Source organism: Brassica oleracea, chromosome C4, assembly GCF_000695525.1.
Source record: "Brassica oleracea var. oleracea cultivar TO1000 chromosome C4, BOL, whole genome shotgun sequence".
NCBI classification, from domain to species: domain Eukaryota; kingdom Viridiplantae; phylum Streptophyta; class Magnoliopsida; order Brassicales; family Brassicaceae; genus Brassica; species Brassica oleracea.
Window position 1 is genome coordinate 49,899,468 of NC_027751.1, and position 22,652 is coordinate 49,922,119.

Consider the following 22,652-nt stretch of genomic DNA (forward strand, 5'->3'; position numbering starts at 1 on the left):
GTATTTATATTGGTTTAAAAATGAGATAGGTCGACCCAACAAGCATGAGTTGACCCAAAATAATTTGGGTAAAAGTTAGTAAAAACAGAGTTGCGGATTTTTCCAAGTGTCGCAGCTACCTTTTGACATGTACGCAGGCCACTGCACAAAGGCCACTATGAGCACCCAGCTGGTTTTTGACATGTACGGATGCCGCTGTGGGTGTTAACACGGCTTGCGGATGACATTTTGCTCGCCGTGGTACACAACACCGCTGCGTCTTCCCGTTTCAGAATCCAAAAATTTGCATATGTTTGCATCATGCCGCTGCACCCTGCCATTGCACCATGCCGCTGCACCCTGCCACTGCACCATGCCGCTGCAGCACTTTGGCTCCAGTTCACTTCACGACCAAAATCACTCTTCTTGCCTCAAATCAAGCTCCAAATGCTCCAAACTCACTAAATGACATCTCCAACACATAATAGGGACAAATGTATATGCAATGTACCTAAATGCACTCTAAATGCATCTAAATGAACAAAATGAGAAATAAAATGATTGCTCAAACCATGCAAATACACAAGATTTCAGTAATGCTCTATTAATATAATTATTTTAGCTTTGATTATAATAAAATTATTTGGTAAGTCGTTTAAAATAATACTAGGTGGTAATCCGCGCCCTACGCGGGGTGATGGACTAAAATAGATTATAACTTTAAAACTATGTAGATTAATTTATTGGTGTTATTTAAATATATTTGAAGGAAATAAATTTATAAGAGTAAGCAAAGACTTATATAAATTTATTATGACTTTAAGATAAAACAAAACATAAGCAATATAATTATTGTTTTCATAATATAAATTATGAATATAAAACAAAACGAAACATAGGCAGTAGAATAATAAAATACAAAAGAAAAAAATCATAAAGAAACAAATAAATAAAACTGCTGTGAAAAGTGTCTTCATAACTCTTGGTTTGCAATTCTATAAAGAGCCATAACAAAGTATCAGCTTACTAAAATAAACACAATTAATGAAGTTCCAAATTCACTAAACAAAATGATATACCACTTTCTGAAAGCATCGATTTCTGGAACATCATTGGATTCAAAAATAATTTTCGAAAAACCATCAATGTTAGTAACATTCTTCAGTCGACCTTATCATGATAAACAAAACAATGTAAGCAAAATATTAAGGGGATATCAGCTCCAACACTTTTTTCTATAAAATTAGTACAATACATTTTAATCGAATGAATCCCTAAATTTTAGCTGCTAATTTTAAAATTATAGAAAATAATATAATTAAAAAATCAACATATAGGAAACAATATTAACTTTGTAAATTAACCTGATCCAATAGCAACGTGATTGACGTGTTGTTCCTCCTTGATTCCTTAATTTTAGAAATTTGGTGCTTAAGCTAAGGAATTAAATGGAATTTGTAAATTGGTATCTTCCAATCAATCAACAAATCACATTGCGTTAGGTGTTATATGATTAATACGCCTAAACAAATTGCTATTATATAAATACAAATTGCCATAATAGAAATACTCACCATAAATGAAAAAAAAAACAAAACAATAGAAAAACATGACCGGGATGAAAATGATCAAACTTAACTTAAGACATGTCCAGGTTTATTTTTATTTGAATTGTGATTTTAAAATGATATATATATTTCTAAATCTTATAATGATATCTTATTACGATGTCTCTTATTCGACCTGTGATTTCCGTTGATATATATATTTTTAAACCTTATAATGATATTTTATTTTCATAATACGGTAAAAAATTCATTGTTATGTAGTGACATGGTAAAAGAAAAATATATAAAACATACCAATAGAGAATCATAATATACAATAAAAGAAAAGTATATAAAACATACCAATAGAGACTACGATGTGTTATCTAATGCATACAATATTTAGATATCACAAGACACGAATCTTTTGAGTAACGTATATCGTATATTAAGTATTAATAAACATGACACTTTTAACTTTTAAGTAAGTGTTATCTTGTTAAATGACCAATGACAGTACATGTAATTAGTCTAGGCAATGAAGGGTTATTTTCTAAAGGCTATAAGAAAGATTTTTGTGATGACACATAAGTAATGGCAAATTTGATAATAACACATAAGACAAATGTTCAATAATTAGAATGCTCCTCAAATAATAGTAAGAAGATTAATCAATGAAAACATTATATTAATACAAGACTAGAGTTAATATTCGATTCATATAATTCATATAACTTTGATAATAATAAAATAGGCATGATTATTTTTAATAGGAAAAAAAGAGACATAAATAAAAAAAAACTACGGGCGAAGAATAATAAGATTTGTTTGTCGTATTCTCAGTTATTTTATATTTTTTGTACTGGATCTTTTATTTGTTTTTCGAAATACATGTGTTTTACGTAGTACTATACTCTAAACTTATTCGGTTTATGTACTTTTACAACATGAAGACAAATTGAGTAAGGAAGATCAATATAAGGTATAAGCTCTAAAATTGATAAGGCCGAAGACGGAAAATATAACATAAATTGAAAGTAAAAATAAATTATTTACAAAATAATGATATGTATTTTTGCGGTATAATAAACTTTTACAATGTATGATAACGAATTTTAACAAATTTTATACAAATAAAAACATGTTACTTTTTTGTAATAAAATTAAAGCTCACATTTATATTAAGTATATGAACATTACTCGTATCTGTTTTAAAAATGATAAAATGCTTTTATCAATCTTATTGTCTAGTCATCATCACAATATCTCATTATTAATAACTCTATAAACCAGATATGCTGGGAGATTTCCTCATTATTTAGGTGCAATTTAAAATATATATAAAGATTTTTGTGGTGTCAAATTAACGACACCAAATATTGCTTATCGTGTCCTCCCCTGACTACTTGGCCACTTTCTTCCAATAGTTTCTATGTGTGTGTGTTACATGTATCCAAACATATATGCATAGATACAATAGAGTGCACCACATTTACGTGCAAAGCACATGCGAGAGTTCCTTTACATATTGAATACGTATCTAATTATGTAATGATCATGACCCCTGATGGAAACTACCTAGTCGGACGGTAATTCCAGACCTAACGAGTTACCGAAAAATCGGGAAGTATTCGAAGATTACGCGAAACCTAGTTTTAAATACAATTTAATATATTTATAATATAATTAGCCAATTTTAAACATGATGACACATGTTTTTAGACATAATTATATATTTTTTATATATAATTTTAAACGGTCTCTTTTTGATTCGTCGAACATTTAGATTATGGTGTGTTTTGTACGAAAAATCCTAAATGAAGTAATTATGTGTTTGTTTTGGGTTCGATAGCTAATTACTAAATAATTACACAAAATCTGTCAATAATGAGTAAAAAATAATCAACCATATTTTAACTTAATATGGACGGAAAAAAAACTTAGGCGGAAATTAGACAGTCAACGTGGGAATTAAGCGGTTTTACGCGGATCAACGTCTAGCTACACCGATTTGGACATATTCGCCGCGGTCAATCTCCGAACAACGCCTAGTCGGCTAGCCGACCGCGTTTTTGAATAGGAATCATGACCTGTAGCCGAAAGCGAATCACTAATGCCTGATGTTGATATAACAACACTATAGAACAAACCAAGTTCTAGGTCATGGTCATTACACAATTAGATAAGTATTAATTAAGACCCTATGCAGGGCCGGCTCAATGGTATCATGGATTTTGGAACAAAAAACAATTTTAATTTCTAAATTATTATTTTTTTTTAAAAAATCTGATAGATATATTTTTTTTCAAAATACTAGAAGTATTTTTAAAAATAAATTTATAAAAGTAAAAAAAATACTTTTGATTAAAAAATATTTGCTCTTTTTTTTATTCTTAATATAAAAATACATATTTTTTTAAAAAAATTTGGATCTTTATCTATTAAGAAATAGAGGGGCAACAGATTGGGCCCGAAGCGATCGCACCGCTTCCCCCCTATCTAAGCCGACCCTGACCCAATGTATAGTTTTGAATAATAACAGATGATTTTTTTTACACATATGCCGTTCAGACACTTTTAGATGTCCTAAATGTTAACAACTTACCTTCTATATTCTGTCCAATATCACATATATATATATATATATATATAATAAGAAAAACATATCAAAATTTCATAATAATTCAATTATGTTAATGATTAGTAATTAACAATAATATTGTGAAGGTAATTGTATAGCACTGTTACTCAATATTATCAAAAAAAAATTTACTATATTGAGTCATAATTTATTAAAATTATTTGTTAATATAAAATTTGATGTTAAAAATAAATGATTATTCAACAATACATTTATCCAATATATTTGTTAATAAATTTCCCTACACAGTGCTAAATTTTTAATATTTATTATATGAACTAATTAAATAAAATGTTCTCCTTGGAGACTATATGCTCTATGGGTCGCTTCGCTGGTTTGCTTCTGGCCCGTACATGTGGCAGGAGAATAATTAATTGTTTGTGAGCACAATTTAGCAAGCCTTCCACGGCATTGATAAGGAGTCGAGAAACATTATCTCAGCAAGGAAAGACAGGAAGCAATTTAGATCTCTTATGTCCATGTGGTTGAGATATTTAGCTTCTTGTAGGTTAAATTGGTGATCCATCAAAGCCAGTTCAAAAAAAAAAAATTAGTGATCTATCTTGTTTTTATTTATTTTTTTGCTAAGATGGTTCAAATCTTTTTTTTAAACATAGATAGCTCAAATCTAAGATTACAAAATTTTCTTTTCATTTATATGATATTTACAATTTAACAAAAAAAAATATATATATATATATGGCCACAGGGCACTAGCAGTGGCGGACGGAAGTGGAGACCTGGCATGTGCCCGTCCGATTTTATTTTTCCTTCACTAGTTAGTACTTGTTTATGTAATGTTATCTATACTTCCAACTAGCCATAATGAAAATTTTTGATGTCCTCCGTCTAACTATTTTGCTAGATCCGCCCCTGGGCACTACTAAAACGTAAATCATATTTGAACAAAATTGATAATATTTATAGGTTATTGAAAATCTGTAAAACGCAAATCATATTTGAGGTGGTTCTGTAAGCTTATGAAATTGTAATTAATGATTTCTTACAAATTTTAGATGAAGATTGATCATTTCAACATACCGAATCAAAATTATAAGTTTGTAAGAGAAAACTTTTATGTGCCTATATAGTTTCCCTATTTTTATGAAACATATAATCTCTAAAGGAAATGCAATTTTTTTTTTTGTCAAAGACAAATTATAAAGTATCAAAAAGCTAATTGAGCGATTCAAAGTACAACACGGAGTTGCTAGACCATATTGATAGAAATATTTAGCAGAAAAGTAATTGCAGAATTATTCCCAAACATACCTCAAATATTATCCAAGGAATGGAGATCTTCTGTAGCAATGCAATGGTTTGCAGCACAAGCATAATTCTAATGTGTGTTTTGTTAGTAAGCTTTAGATAAAGGTTCCAATTTTTATCATAAACATGTTACACATGATGTCATGATGTACAAAATCATTTTCTTTGAATAAATTAAATATTATATTTAAAAAATATCTAAACGTATCTCTCGTGTGGACCTAGATCCAGCCTGGCTAAATAAATCATTCATTTTGGCAAAACGTGTTACACGGCTAGATAAACCTCAATGCTCTCGAAGAAACTAACAATCTGTATATTTGTTTTTCAAGGTTTTTTTTGCAAAAATAACCTAAAATTTGAAATCAAATGCAAAAATTACATATCTTTCTAATTTGAAATTTTCATTTGTCATATTCACTCCAGAAGTTCAAATTATTCACGAAAATGTCTTTAATTTTTTTCCTTTCAAAAATTATTGTTTTATTTAATTATCACTCATCAATATTTACAATATTGTCATTAATGTCATCAATACACCTATCACTATGAATAACCAATTTCAAGTTCTAAATGCACTTAAAAATTATTTTTTACTCTTCATATCTTATTTTTATCCACACAAACCACATATATTTCACTTTATTTCTAAATTCATCCCAAAAAACTCCAAACATTTTGATTCCAAACTTTATTAGCTTAATAGTCATTCAAGTTCATAATTCTTGGTCATTAGCGATTTGGTAGATTTCATATGAAGTTCAGTATGCCTGGAAAAGTTAAGCAAGTTATTTCACGGGTTTAATAAATAATATTTGATTTTTTCAGATCTTTTTGCCAAAAAATGTTCTCTAGAAATCTTCTCAGTGGAGGAAAATTCTAAAGAAGTTTTTGATTGATGCATATGTTAGTTTTAAAATTGATTATTTTGTAATTTTTTTGATAGAAAACTTTTTTAGAAGTCTTCTAAGTTTTCTTTGTAACATATGCAATGATCAAAAGACTTCTCTAACAAAAAAAAAACGAGAAGACTTCTATAGTCTTCTCTGATAAGCATGCTATTCTTACAATTGACCAAAATTTTACAGATATTTAAATTTCCATAGAATATTTCCGGAGAAGTCTATCTGGAATAGAATTCTATAAAGTATTTTTATAGTCACATGAAGTCTCCGAAAAGTCGTAAAAATCCGTGTATGTTATTTTTGCAATTGAGAATAAATAGTAAAATATCCTCCTACACTAATTGAGAAGTCTGTTAAGTAGATTTTGCTTATGTGTTATTCATAGGTGAAGTTTAGATATTTTTAAAAAAAAAAATTAACTGGTTGTTGGTTTTTGAATTTTGATTTATTAAATTAATTTTAAAAAAAAACTCATTCTAGAGTTACCTAATTTTATCTATATTACCAAACAAATAACTAAACATCTTAAATATAGTTGAATTTACATGATTTGTTTATAGAAACAATTAAATAACATATATTACATTATAGAGATTTAGAATATACATATAAATACATAAGATATTATAGAAATGATTATACAAACAATTTTAAACATATTTCTATGATAATGGATACAATAAATCATAGATTGCATAAAATCTAATTATAAACCTAATAAAATATATCTTATACTCACTCACTATATATATTCTTTTCTAAAACTGTGTCCAACTAATGCAAATCAAATATACAATTTTAAAATTCTAATCATTTTAGGATAGTTGAGTTAGCACATTCGGAAATAATTAAAGTATTTGTATATTTAAAAACAGAAAATTATATGATAACTCTTTTAAAATGATATTAATAAATGAAAAAAAGTTATTAAATATAAAATTGAAAAAATTGGAACATTATATTAGTACTAGACTAGAGTTAATTGATTAATGCATTTACACACACACACCAATTAACCTATTGTGTAAACAATACCACATTCGAATGACATGTCATTGTAACACTTTATGATCGAATACACAAACTTCTCTAATCTAAGCAAATAAGAAGATGGATGATTTTTAATAAGCTAAGATCCTAGAAATATAAATAAGGTGATCTCAAATCCCATCAAGAAATAAGTGCAAGAATTCAATCAAATGCTAAGGATTGATCCATGGGCAATGTTAATTGATATAAGGTGATCAAGGTTCAATCTAGGATGTTCAAACGAAACAATCAACAAGTCTATAGGTATAGATATCATTCAAATAGATTAATCCACTCCCGTGATAATAATCTCTATGCTAATCATGCATTAAACATCAATTCTCGTTGGCCTAACACATTCTTGCATGCATAAATCACAAGTCTACTAACCATCTAGCAATCTTAACATCAAATGCCTTTAGTTATTCAAGCTAGAGCAATACTAAGTTCATTCAAGCATTTTAATAAACACTTTCCGGGCGTAAAATAGATTAAGGTTTATATGAGAGTGATCAAGTCTAATCTAGCATTAAGAACACTTAGCAAGCATAGAACAATGTTAACGAAGCAATAAACATCCTAAATATCCACCTAATCACCCTAATCTATCTAATCCATGAATCACAAGGTTACTTACTCACTAATCTCTATGAGAAACCTTAAACCCATGTAAGGATCAAGGCTAATCATGTTAATGAGCAAAAGAAACACAAATTTAGGATGAAATACTTCCTTAAATTATCAAAAGATTCAAGCTTTTACAAAATAAAGGAAAGTCCTAAGAGAAAATGAGATAAGATCTAAAAATTCAGTATAAAAAGTATTTATATTGGTTTAAAAATGAGATAGGTCGACCCAACAAGCATGAGTTGACCCAAAATAATTTGGGTAAAAGTTAGTAAAAACAGAGTTGCGGATTTTTCCAAGTGTCGCAGCTACCTTTTGACATGTACGCAGGCCACTGCACAAAGGCCACTATGAGCACCCAGCTGGTTTTTGACATGTACGGATGCCGCTGTGGGTGTTAACACGGCTTGCGGATGACATTTTGCTCGCCGTGGTACACAACACCGCTGCGTCTTCCCGTTTCAGAATCCAAAAATTTGCATATGTTTGCATCATGCCGCTGCACCCTGCCATTGCACCATGCCGCTGCACCCTGCCACTGCACCATGCCGCTGCAGCACTTTGGCTCCAGTTCACTTCACGACCAAAATCACTCTTCTTGCCTCAAATCAAGCTCCAAATGCTCCAAACTCACTAAATGACATCTCCAACACATAATAGGGACAAATGTATATGCAATGTACCTAAATGCACTCTAAATGCATCTAAATGAACAAAATGAGAAATAAAATGATTGCTCAAACCATGCAAATACACAAGATTTCAGTAATGCTCTATTAATATAATTATTTTAGCTTTGATTATAATAAAATTATTTGGTAAGTCGTTTAAAATAATACTAGGTGGTAATCCGCGCCCTACGCGGGGTGATGGACTAAAATAGATTATAACTTTAAAACTATGTAGATTAATTTATTGGTGTTATTTAAATATATTTGAAGGAAATAAATTTATAAGAGTAAGCAAAGACTTATATAAATTTATTATGACTTTAAGATAAAACAAAACATAAGCAATATAATTATTGTTTTCATAATATAAATTATGAATATAAAACAAAACGAAACATAGGCAGTAGAATAATAAAATACAAAAGAAAAAAATCATAAAGAAACAAATAAATAAAACTGCTGTGAAAAGTGTCTTCATAACTCTTGGTTTGCAATTCTATAAAGAGCCATAACAAAGTATCAGCTTACTAAAATAAACACAATTAATGAAGTTCCAAATTCACTAAACAAAATGATATACCACTTTCTGAAAGCATCGATTTCTGGAACATCATTGGATTCAAAAATAATTTTCGAAAAACCATCAATGTTAGTAACATTCTTCAGTCGACCTTATCATGATAAACAAAACAATGTAAGCAAAATATTAAGGGGATATCAGCTCCAACACTTTTTTCTATAAAATTAGTACAATACATTTTAATCGAATGAATCCCTAAATTTTAGCTGCTAATTTTAAAATTATAGAAAATAATATAATTAAAAAATCAACATATAGGAAACAATATTAACTTTGTAAATTAACCTGATCCAATAGCAACGTGATTGACGTGTTGTTCCTCCTTGATTCCTTAATTTTAGAAATTTGGTGCTTAAGCTAAGGAATTAAATGGAATTTGTAAATTGGTATCTTCCAATCAATCAACAAATCACATTGCGTTAGGTGTTATATGATTAATACGCCTAAACAAATTGCTATTATATAAATACAAATTGCCATAATAGAAATACTCACCATAAATGAAAAAAAAAACAAAACAATAGAAAAACATGACCGGGATGAAAATGATCAAACTTAACTTAAGACATGTCCAGGTTTATTTTTATTTGAATTGTGATTTTAAAATGATATATATATTTCTAAATCTTATAATGATATCTTATTACGATGTCTCTTATTCGACCTGTGATTTCCGTTGATATATATATTTTTAAACCTTATAATGATATTTTATTTTCATAATACGGTAAAAAATTCATTGTTATGTAGTGACATGGTAAAAGAAAAATATATAAAACATACCAATAGAGAATCATAATATACAATAAAAGAAAAGTATATAAAACATACCAATAGAGACTACGATGTGTTATCTAATGCATACAATATTTAGATATCACAAGACACGAATCTTTTGAGTAACGTATATCGTATATTAAGTATTAATAAACATGACACTTTTAACTTTTAAGTAAGTGTTATCTTGTTAAATGACCAATGACAGTACATGTAATTAGTCTAGGCAATGAAGGGTTATTTTCTAAAGGCTATAAGAAAGATTTTTGTGATGACACATAAGTAATGGCAAATTTGATAATAACACATAAGACAAATGTTCAATAATTAGAATGCTCCTCAAATAATAGTAAGAAGATTAATCAATGAAAACATTATATTAATACAAGACTAGAGTTAATATTCGATTCATATAATTCATATAACTTTGATAATAATAAAATAGGCATGATTATTTTTAATAGGAAAAAAAGAGACATAAATAAAAAAAAACTACGGGCGAAGAATAATAAGATTTGTTTGTCGTATTCTCAGTTATTTTATATTTTTTGTACTGGATCTTTTATTTGTTTTTCGAAATACATGTGTTTTACGTAGTACTATACTCTAAACTTATTCGGTTTATGTACTTTTACAACATGAAGACAAATTGAGTAAGGAAGATCAATATAAGGTATAAGCTCTAAAATTGATAAGGCCGAAGACGGAAAATATAACATAAATTGAAAGTAAAAATAAATTATTTACAAAATAATGATATGTATTTTTGCGGTATAATAAACTTTTACAATGTATGATAACGAATTTTAACAAATTTTATACAAATAAAAACATGTTACTTTTTTGTAATAAAATTAAAGCTCACATTTATATTAAGTATATATTTCTAAAATAATGATATCAGGTTATTTAGAAATTTAGATATCATTTTATGATATACAATTAGTTAATCAGATTTAATTAAAATAGGTATGTATTAAAGTTATTTTTAAGAAAATGAAATTAATACCTTTAAAAAATATCTATATTTTAATTTCTCGCTTAATTTGCGTGAAGTCTTACGAGAAGTCTGTTTGAAAAGTCTGCCGAGAAATTTGCCAAAACTTTTGATATAGTGTTCTGATCCGAAAAAAACATGCATATATAAAAATGTTTAAAATAATTTCAACCATAATTGTTTTTCAAAAAATAAAAATTTGAAACTTAAATAAGAAAAAACAAATTACAATAAGTTTAATATATATTTTATTTGATTCTAACATATAAAAACAAAAATATACTTTATATTATTTGAAAATGCAACTTTTATAACTAAAACAATAACAAAAAATAGAATCACAATGATTTTAAATTTTATTTTAACACACACAAGAAATGAATATATTAAAAATTAAATGATGTATATCTTACCTTTTAGAAAGAAAGATAAACGATTAAAAGTATAATATTAAGCTAAAAATAATAAGAGAATAATCAGTTTAAGTTGAATCTATAACTTTATGTTGATTTAACACACACAAATACTAAAATAATTGATGAAAATAACATCTTATCAATTTTGACAATTTGCATAGCAAACTTCTCAAGAAGACAATGAAGCTTGAAGTCTGATATTGTCTTAAGATCTGAAAATTTTGCATATCCAAAAACGTTTAAAAGACTTTAAAACAGAGAAAAACGTCAAAAATAAAAATTTTAAAGTTTAAATAATAAATAAAAACCATATTAGGTCAAATTTATAGCCTTTTCGAATCGAACATATATAAACACAAAATACATAACCAAAATTTATAGATTTACCTTGCAAGGAGAGGAAGATGAAAACCATGAAATAAACACCTACAAAAACAAGATAAAGTAGTGATAAAAACATGAGACAAAAATGAGAGGTTGATATAAGTTTGGTTTCTTCAAGATCAAAGAGATTGGAGAGTGGTTGAAGAATTTTAGAGTGAAAAAATTACATTTTTGTTGCAGCAATTTGAGAAGAAAAAAAAATGTAAATTTTCTTTATATAATGAGACAAAAATTCCAATTAGGTTAACTATTTTCGGTACGAAAATCTTTTAACATAAAATAAAATATAAATCCTAAATTACTATTCGTTTCAGTCTTCTAATGCATTATATGTTAGAAGACTTCCTAAGAAATCTTATAAACCCTAAAATCAAATAGCTAATTAAATAGTAACAAACGTTTTATTAAACATAAAATCAACTTATAAAGTGTTTAATATATACAACACTAAACAAAAAATATGTCAAATATATATCCTTAAATTTTTTTAAAGATCTAAAATGTAACCTTGAAAATACAAACAATATTACAACATATGTTACCAAACCTTAAACCAAAGACAATCATAACTTACAATCTATATTCACTCATCATGTTGAAAACAATTAAATTTTAATAAATTTAAATTTACATCATTTAAAATTATTTATAATTACAAGATTTAAATTTATTTTCCATAAAAATATTTTTATAAATTTTATAATTATTTTTTTAAATTAAATACATAGAAGACTTCAGTAACCCAAGAAGACTTCACAATGTAATAATCGTAAGAGTGATAAAGATTTTTTGTTTGGTTATAAAGAGATAGTTCTAATTTCAATAGTCTTTTGGATTACTATTTTCATTGAATTTGTGGTATGTTTTTGCATTTAGAATCAAATTTCAGATCATATTTTTTTGTCAAATCTTATTTTTTTAAACATAAAAAAAGAATAGAAGTATACAAACTAACAATCTGTATACTTATGTATACTTTTGAAGTATACAAATCCTTTTCTTTTTCGAGCAATTCATCCAAGTTCCAATTTTCGGTTAGTTGATATTTACATAAAAACTTTGGGAAAATTGTTGCGCATTTCCTCTTGAAATGAAACTACAAAACATAGTTGTCTAGTTGATCCGTCTATCAGACTTCAAAGCTTTTCGGTCATTTTCGTTCGGATGCTATAGGAGTTACACTTTCGAAAGGATTAAATGCCGTTGAAAATTTCACAACATTGTCTACGTGGTGCCTGTAAACCACCATCAAATTAAAAAGAATAGTATTACTAGTAGGTGCATGATGGTCAGAGCTCGTATGGGTTACTGCCAAGATCTTGTTGAGGGATCAGAGAGTTAGCATCGATTCTTGAGTTGTTGTCACGGGTAATTCCGCTTTAGCTTGGTTAAATTAAACACAAGTTAATTGGGAGTCAAATCTAATTGCGTCTGTTTTCCCAAAGATGATCATGAAAAACCGATATTGTTGTAACCGAAAGACAGTTCAGATCTAAAGCTTTTATTTTAGTTTTTCATTTTAAATAAAAGAGGTCGAGTTCTAAAAGCTTGACGTAATAGTCAAGTAAAATGACAAATGCATTCGGTCGCCAAAACCTACGGTTTACTTCTTACAAACTGTTGTTCGTCTCTAAAGATGGCAAAACCAGAGGTTGGAAACCATTTCGAAGAGCAGCTTCCCAAACTCCGTGAGGACTAACCATTGGAACGTCAAGACCACACTCGTGTTCGTCCCATCCTTCAAGGGCATGCACTATTCCACCAACTCTCCAAGCACTCATCACTCTCCTCCCCAGCCAATTCTATATTTATACAAATATGTGTTATATATCATAATTAGTTGCAGGGCTTGCATGGCCAGTTCCGCTGTGTTCGGAAGAAACATTAGCTTTGACCCTTAAATCTCAGATCCGACCTTGAATTTATTAGTAGTATAATTTTACTAATGAACATATATACCTCACAAGAATCGATGTTTTCGGCAGTGTCCGGGATGATCATAGCCGGAGTGGTATGGTAAAAGCAGTCTTTGCGAAGTTGGGTAGGAGGAAACTGAGAGAAAGGAAGAAAGCGAGTTCCTTTTGCTGCCCTCTTCTGCTCTTCTTTGCTTATCCCATCTCCCACCAACCATATCTACATCATATATATGTAACATAGTTTTTATGAAATATTACTTGTTAGATTTTAAGAAATAAAATGATTGTTATTATGTATCAATGCCATTTGAATTTTAGACAAACCATTGGGTAGTAATTGGTTGTGAGGACCAGATTTTCTTTACAATGCCCGCTAAGGAATCTGGCTAGCATGCAATGCTCTTCCTCACGTAGCACCATAACCTATTTATGGAAATAATATTAAGATGACAAAAATCTAAAATATGAACTAACTATTACAGACAAAAGGTAGAATATATTATGAATATTTTTTTGTAACCCGAAAGCAAAATGCTAAATTGATTTGGACTTAAAATAGGCCATGTGACATTGCTTACACGTAAAAAATAAGCTATCGAAGGACTTGATTAGATAGGTAATGGCATAACGTGTATTATAAAACTTATTTTGACTATATAAATACATGTTGCATGTTCAAGTTGCAATATCGTATTACGTTTGATCATATTCTTACACGCAACGTAACCTTTAGATAAATATTTATAACTATTGAAAGCTAGAGAAAAACATATAAAATTAAATATGTAAATAGGTACCTTGATGCCATTTTGGCAAAGAGAAGTGACAATGGCACGAGCAACTTTTGTGATTTGGCCTCGAAATAGAACTTCTCTTGTGCCAACAGGAATACTATGAACCACCACCTGAGCTGCAAGGCTGCTTCCGTCTACTATCCTTATCTTTAGCTTTGGATGCTTCCTTACGTACATTTCTCCGTACCCATTTAACTCTTCTTCCTAACCATATTATAATATTAATTAGGATTTATGTATAGAGACTATACATCGTTATAAATGCTAAACATAAAAATAACCAATTAATCATTAATTACATGCCTGGTTCAATAGCCCCAAACTCATCACTCTCACACCCTTTTTCTCCGCTTCAAGGATAGCCGTCTCTATCATTTTATTGATAGATTCTTTCTGCTGCTGCGACTTGAACTGTTGATTCACAAAAAAAAATTAATAACAAAACGTGAAATTATTTAGTATGTTGTAGAGATTATAGAAGGGAGAGTAGAGGCAAACATGAGAGGAGAACTTGGGAACGAGGTGGGAGTGAAGAGTGAGATCACGGAAGCGGTTTCTCTCGAAGGCAAAGCTTCTAAAAGAGAGGAAAGATAGTATGAAGGAGAGGATTACAGTGAAGGGTCTCATGAGGAATAGGTAACACCGAGAAGATAGGGGGTGCGAGGAGAGGGAAGCAAAGCCAAGCCGGAGATGATATATAGAGTCGAGTGATGTTAGATGGCTGAGATAAATTGCGTCAGGCTTCTCTTCATCTTGCCCCAACGATGTTTCATACAATGAGTCACTGCACTTGTCGTTGGTCCCATAGATGTAGTCGTACATTGGCATGAATAGAGAATAGTTCGTCCTGAATTGTGTGTGGTGGAGCGAGTGAAATCTGCAATCATTATATATGCTTAGTTTAAAAATTGTTTTAAAGTGGTATTCCTAATAGTGTATATACGTTTTGTGTTTAGTAACCAAAATTCCAGTGTTAAATAATCTAATAGTAGGTTGTAAAAGTGAAAAGAGTGTATGTTTAAAAAGTGAAATAATGCTGTAACACACACACTAGTGGATTTCGGAGGACTTACGAAGGAGTGTAGCAGAGGAACTTAAGAGGAGGGAAAAGAGAGAAGAAAGATTTCGGAATGAGCTCGAAGTTGCAGTGGCCCAAGTTGTTCATGAAATCTATATATGTTATGTAGAGTGCAATGGAGACGACAGAGATCGTGCCGCATACCAAAGTCGTTATTAGAGGTGTCAGCAAGATAAGTGTGTAGGCTATGTGCTCCGCAAACGGATGTACCACCGCTGTAATCAAAATTATGCATTATAATATTATATATACATATGTCATTTACCATACTTAATACACCATATTATAAACAGTTACAAAAAACATACATGAATTTCATGCTATTTGATGAAAATCAACACCACTTATTGACGATTTTTCTATCACATTATTTTTATAAATAAGCTTCCAGCTTTTGGCTATAAGTACATATACCTTTCGAATAAGTGTTTTTTAGAATTTTAATTTCAGTGCAAAATATGATAAAAAGACTTTTTAGCCTCCATAGAAAATTAATCCAAACTGTAAAAAGTGTAAAAAGTCTTAGACATTGAAACGGGTAATGCTTTCGACAGTTTTTAAAAATGTTTTGTGAGGAAGTGTATTTAAGTTACGTGTACTTACACGTTATCGGCTCGCTGACGATGGAGGAGTGGTGATGTGAATGGTAGCGAGAGTAGAGGAAGTGGTGGTGAAGGGCTCGGTGAAACCAATAGTAGATGAACTCAACAGGACCCGCATGGAGGAGAGCGACTAGAACCAGACCATCGAGTCGCCAAAAGGGAAGGGTATGATCGGTTCCTATCATGTACACTTTGGTTAAGTAAGCAATGAGGGTGTTGAAGATTATCTGATCGTCCCAGGTTCGTTCTCGGTCGACTTGGTCAAACTCTATGGACTTGTCCACGATCCGTTTGGTTCCTTTCGCAGTTTGGTAACGGGAAAAGCTTATCCACACCTGGCTATGAACAATCCGCCACACCATTAGAGCCATCACCAAAAGTTTCTCGTGATCTCGAATTGTCGCGTATGAGTAGATGCTGTCGATAACTAGCGGCGCCAACACCAAATACTGCAAAATATTTATCCATATATTTATACTAAATGAACCTTTAACAACAACCTATAAATGCATTTATATAAAGGTGTTATGAAGCAATAGGACAAATGAAATAGACCTTAAAGCTTCCAAGAGGTGTCCATGGCCAGTCCGTGAGAAGACCAGGTCTCGACGCCATTTTTTCTCCGTACAGTGATCGATGATGATGACTACTCTGTCACTTCCTTCCAATAGGCTTCTTTGTGTGTGTGTGTATATATATAACATATGCATATATATAGCAGAGGGAATCACATTCACATGCGAGGCACATGCGAGAGTTCCTTATTCCTAAAGTTTATAAAAAGATTCCTAAACACAACTACGTTTACTAGGAAGAGAGCATGTTTTATTGGTGGGGAGTTAGGAGGCCTCATTAAATGTCCTTGAATCTCTACGCTACACAAAATTGGCATTGTAATTTATTTGAGAATTTCCTTGCCGTATTTTTGTTTTTGTTTTGTTTTTTGTTGTTGTCTTTTATTAAAATGAGAATCCCAAATAGCATGAACAATCGGTTTTACATGGTCTTAAATGTAAAAAGAGTATGAGATCCATTAGGCTGGGACATTTTACGAATCGGTTCAGTTCGAATCTGTTATTTTGGATATCGGATTGTTTGTGTAGGAGATTTTAGGATCCATTTTGGAACCATCGATTTTTCGGTTAGGATCAGTTTGGATAGTTTTGGATTCAGGTCGGCTCAGATATTAAAATTATCGTCTAATACACAAAATAATTCGGGTTCCTTGGGTTCCGTTGTTGAACATTAAAGGGTTTTGCTTTTCCACATAAAACTGGAGACTTTTTTTAGTATATCTTCATAAACCAATCCTGAGAACTTTTTTTTTTTTGCTAAAATGTGAATTTCATATATAATATGAGAAGAGTTTGTAATAATACAAATTTTTTAAAGCAAAGTTAGGTCAGCCTTGGCAAAAAAATAATCAAGACTAAGCTAACATCCAATGAGCTCCAAAAAATCAGGCGTATCCAAAGCCGCATCAAAGGTTGAAATCTCTTGAGTTTTCTTTTGCCAAGAATAACATCCTTGATGAAACGAGCAATGAACCTGAAGATAGTAGCTGGGCTCTGAGATTCTCCAACATGTAGCCTGTTATTTCTCTAGGTCCAGATACTGTAAATTGTTGCCTGCGCCACCATCTTTTTAAGTGTTCTGCTAGTTACTGTATCGCGAAGAGCCACCCATTCTGTAAAGGAAGTCCAAGTGTGGAAAGCCCCAAAGGAGTATCCAAGCCTGGACAGCACTAAGCCCCAAATCCCTTCACTTATTTCACAATTGAGGAACAGATGGGTTATGTCCTCCACCTCCGTATCGCATAAACAACAAGGAGGCGAGATGTAATTCATACCCCATTTTACTAACCTTGATCTGGTGGGAAGGAGATCTTGGTAGACAATCAATCCTGAGAACTTAATGTCCAGGAGTCAGATATTATTAATACGTTTCACAGCGCTCGAAATGATAAACTAGGGAAGGGACAGCTGAAAGCAAATCACTTAGCGCCAAGATAGTACTAAGTATACGTACGATGAAACGAACCAATGATAAACTAGTACAGTGCTAATATATTACATAAATAAGAGAAATAATTGTATAGAATTTGAAATATAGTTCACAATACGATGTTTTGGGTCTAGTTGGGGGGTGATTGTAGCATGTGCTCTATGCTAAAAAGATTCGCTTCGATCGGAAATTGGTAGTTGAAAATAAAGTCATAAGAGCAAATATGTTTTGTTCCTTCTCTTCCCAGTTGCCATCCCCTAGTCTTCTTTGCTTATCCCATCTCTCAACAATCTGTGATGTATAAAGTTAATGTCTGATGATGATATAACTTCAACACTAGGTCATGGTCATTACTACTTTAAGTATTAAGACCCTATGTACAGTTTTGAATAATTATGCCATATACATGTAATTGTTTTGGTCATATAATACCAAAACAATTAATTGCTTGTGACGACAATTTAATGTGGTCACAGGGCACCAAATATACCAATTAAATGATTTTTTTTATATTCAATACAATACAAACTCCTTATTCAACGATAGAAAAATCGAGAAAGTCCGTATTCAACGAATATTCCTACTCCTTTATTTTAGTTAATGAAATGTAGTATTTCTGGAAAACAATCGTCAACGTTTTTTTTTTTAACACCGGTTAATTATGCTATTACAAATTATGAGAAACATTATATAGACCGATAGTACAGCCGACAATTCTACCGCCCTATGAGGATTTTCGTATGACGGCATTACCTAAACCGTCCTGTGAGATCCATTTCTGACGGTACTCATTGTATCATGCCGAAGATCTCTTGTAAACTGTTTCTCCAATATTCTGCATATTTCACGTTTTCTGAGAATTGAAACTCAGATCTTTTGGTGTAAAATTATTAATGAATTCTTGATCAAATTATTGGACTAAAAGGGCTTCCATAATCGATTTTTTTTTTTAGAAAACCTTCTATCAAAGAGAGAAAAACTTCCTAACAATTATGGTAACTTTCTAGATCTCATTGCCATGTGTGGTAGTTGTTTTTTTTTAATAGAGCCAAACACTTTTGTTACGATTACAGAGTGATGGACCTATGTTAACTACACAAGAAAATGATGGACCCCGAGCTGTTGCACACCCATCTTATTCCATTGGGCCACGCATAGTTGAGTAGTAATATTCATTTGTTCAATTATTCAATTGTTCAGAATCAACAACAAATGGATATATACGTATGGTGACCTTTCCATACTTTAAATTGAGAGGCCCAAAATTACGAGCCACGGTCTCTTTTTTTTTTTAGAACAAATTTGTAGATAGGTTTCACGGTCTCAGAAGAGTTATCAGGGTTACAGTACGCTATATAAATATGTATATGCAAAATATAAAGGAAATTGTATGTTAATTTATATAAAATATACAACAAACATATATTATTTGGTATATGTATATTTTTAGCAATAAGTGAAATTTATTGAATTTTTAGATAAACTTTAGGAATTTATAAAAAATCACTTTTTATTTTTTTTAAATAATTTCATTATTATTAATTTGCAAGATAGCTCATTTAACTTACGATCAGATTAGATGATAAGAGTTCGAATTAATGGATGGAAATTTATATACTAAATAAGCTGAGATAATGTAGGCTATAAAATACTTTTAATTCATGATAAGATGAACCAAGCTGAGAGAACTAGCTCATTTTAATAACTCAAGGGACTTGTATGTTATATATAATCTTACATTATCTCACTCGTGTACAACTGCGATTTATAATTGAGAACAAAATGAAACACGCCAGATTGGTAAAACGGACCAACCAAATTTGTTTGGCCTTTTCTTGTTGTCAGGATCCCCTGTGGAACTTTTGCTTACATATGTACTTCTGTGTAATATATTTTAGTTTTTTTTTCTGTAACAAATTATATATTAGTTATGATTCGAAATCTAGTTGTTAAATATTTGGAACATATATATCATATATGCCGACTGGACTAGCGGACAACTACTGGTCGTGCTGCAATTTCTATTCGTAATCATACAAAATAAAGCTTTGAAAAAAAATTTGTACAAAAATTTTTTTTTGAAAAAAGAACTAGGAAATAATATATATTATCTGATTTTAATATCAGATCATGCAGGGTTTGTCGTGAACCATGTGAATCTCAAATTATCTAATTTTATCAAAGTAAACCATGTGAAACTCAAAAATCATCTGATATCAGCAAATCATGTCAAGTACCTGTAAAGGGTCAAGAAGAAAATACATATGCTTATGAACCTTGTTCTTTATGTAATGTCATTTTAAATGCTAATTTATCCGATTTCGCATTTTCTGTTTTTATAGATTTTTAATCTCGTTGCGTTGTTTTAAATACTATGTGATTTACCAGAAGAACAATTTCCGTACTGCACGATTACGTTATAAGACAAATATCTGTTTTTACGTATTCGGTCACTACTACTATCACCCACCGCAGTAGTGTTTATTCATGCGTCAATTGGTATTCAAAAACATAAATAAAACTTGATTATATAGTGAAGGTCAGCTTGTTTAGGCACATCTCAACGATATCTAGTTGTCAAACCAAAAATAATAACTATATAGTTGTTTACCTTAAATAAAATAAAATTGAAACATGATGTTAGGATTTCCTCATTCCAATTAAGAAATTAAATTTTATCCATTAGAAAAGGGTTTCAGTCATTTAGATATTGAAAATTTCTATATATTAGTTAATCATTTTAAAATGCTTACTATTTTGGAATCAAAACTTGATTTCATACCATTTTATGTATTGCATATTTTAAAATAATTGAACACGAAATTGAATTTGAAATAATTACTCTTAATCAACAATCTATCTATATATATAAAGTATTGTTTGCCTCTCTCCTGTGAAGACACCTCAGCGCCACGTCAGAAAGTCGGCTTCTATAAGCGCGACACGTGTCCGGGTAAGTTAAACGCGCAGTTTCATTTATTCTGTGTGTAATGGGCTTTGTTCATGTTTTGTGGGTTTGGGCTGTGAATTTTGAAGCTGTGTCTGACCCAATAAAGTATTTATTCTCCTAACCCTAACACGGCCGCAGACGAGAAACGAAAGTCCTCTCTCTTCTTCCTGCGATGGCAACCCGATGCCGTTTGCGCTTCTTCTCACCATCTGAAATGGTTTGAGCAAAAGGCTCCAGGTTTAATCAAATTGATTCGCTCCCCCACTGCGTCATCTTCAAAGCGTTGTTTGGATCTAAGAGCCGGTGTGGTATAAATATGTGTGAATCATCTGAGGTTAAGGCTTCACGGAGGGCAGAGGCGAAGTATCTGGTCACGAGGTATGAGCTTTGCTGGGAATCTTTCTTTCTATCGAATTAGGGTTCTTATTAGAGTCTATCTTCCGCATTGTTTCCTTGCTTTGTTATCTTGATTTCGAATCATATCATGGAAACCTATTGGTCATTGACTCTGATACGAATTTGAATTGAAAGAAGTTTTCTTTTTATCTGGTTTCAGCTCTGTATACGTCAAAACGTGATACCTTTGATTCTTAATTTCGATTGGCATTGTGGTTTCTTTTGTTTGGTTCTTTAATGTGCGCATGATGGGTTTGATACTTTGATACATAATGAATGAGAGAGATAAAATCATTTTTGTGTGTCTGTAGACTTGAAGATACCTGGCTACGATGATCGATACAGCAGCAATGATCTATATGGCGGTGCGCGTCTCTATGTTGGCCACCTCTCCTCTCGAACAAGGGAACATGATCTTGAACACCTCTTCAGCAAATATGGAAGGTACTTTTTCCTTTGTTTACAGTTCTTCTATGTTTGAACTTAGTCAGCTTCTGTGGTTTTGTTTTAAATATGCATCTATGTTTCAGCTTATTTTAAGGTTTGTAGTAGCTTTCTGGACTAAACTTAAACAAAGGATGATTTACAGTTGATATGTGTATACCGTCATCGTTACGGAATCCTCTGGATTCATGCCTCTTCATGATTTCATTGGGTTGAATATGATTTAGTTCAGCTGTTTCACGAGTGGTGAAATAAAAGGATTTTCATACCGGACATTAAGTGTTTTTGTGTTTATTAATAGAAGAAAACATCAAGTAAAATGCCTTTGTACTGACAACGTTTGTAGTTTTTTAAGTTTTGCATGTTTATATTAATCTTCATTGGTCGTGGTGTATAACAGGTACATGCATCTGCGTATTTACAAACTGATACAACATTGTTTCTTATTTCTGTGAACGGAAACATGGAATAAGTATACTTGTGGAAGGTCAACAAATTGAGAGGTCAATGGGGGTGTAAGTAGCAGCGAAGAATCTTCTTATCCAGAGAAGAAGCTTTATTTATTTATGAATAAGAAGGGAGAAAAAAAACATAAGAGTTAAGTCTTTGAGCTGAGGTTCAATTTACAGGTTTATGGTTTTCTTAA

At 30.9% G+C, this 22,652-nt stretch overlaps 1 protein-coding gene and 1 long non-coding RNA gene across 3 annotated transcripts; one reads left to right on the top strand and one right to left on the bottom strand.

Moving 5' to 3' along the window:
• Window positions 1-13,261: 13,261 nt before the first annotated feature.
• LOC106339989 (protein CER1-like 2) lies at window positions 13,262-16,870 on the bottom strand. Of its 2 annotated transcripts, none has more exons than XM_013778843.1 (9): window positions 16,768-16,870; window positions 16,214-16,661; window positions 15,606-15,825; window positions 15,031-15,409; window positions 14,836-14,943; window positions 14,536-14,736; window positions 14,063-14,161; window positions 13,782-13,955; window positions 13,262-13,624 (listed from the first exon to the last, which is right to left on the bottom strand). In XM_013778843.1, the coding sequence occupies exons 1-9, from the start codon at window positions 16,825-16,827 to the stop codon at window positions 13,433-13,435; spliced, it is 1,881 nt and encodes a 626-aa protein (XP_013634297.1). In that variant the 5' UTR covers window positions 16,828-16,870; the 3' UTR covers window positions 13,262-13,432. The 2 variants fall into 2 exon arrangements, with proteins under 2 accessions (XP_013634297.1, XP_013634298.1); XM_013778844.1 differs by having other exon boundaries at window positions 13,603-13,688.
• A 4,442-nt stretch (window positions 16,871-21,312) lies between these two features.
• LOC106340908 lies at window positions 21,313-22,652 on the top strand. Its single transcript, XR_001269529.1, has 3 exons — window positions 21,313-21,544; window positions 21,874-22,006; window positions 22,407-22,652. It is a non-coding gene; the product is annotated as an uncharacterized LOC106340908 (long non-coding RNA).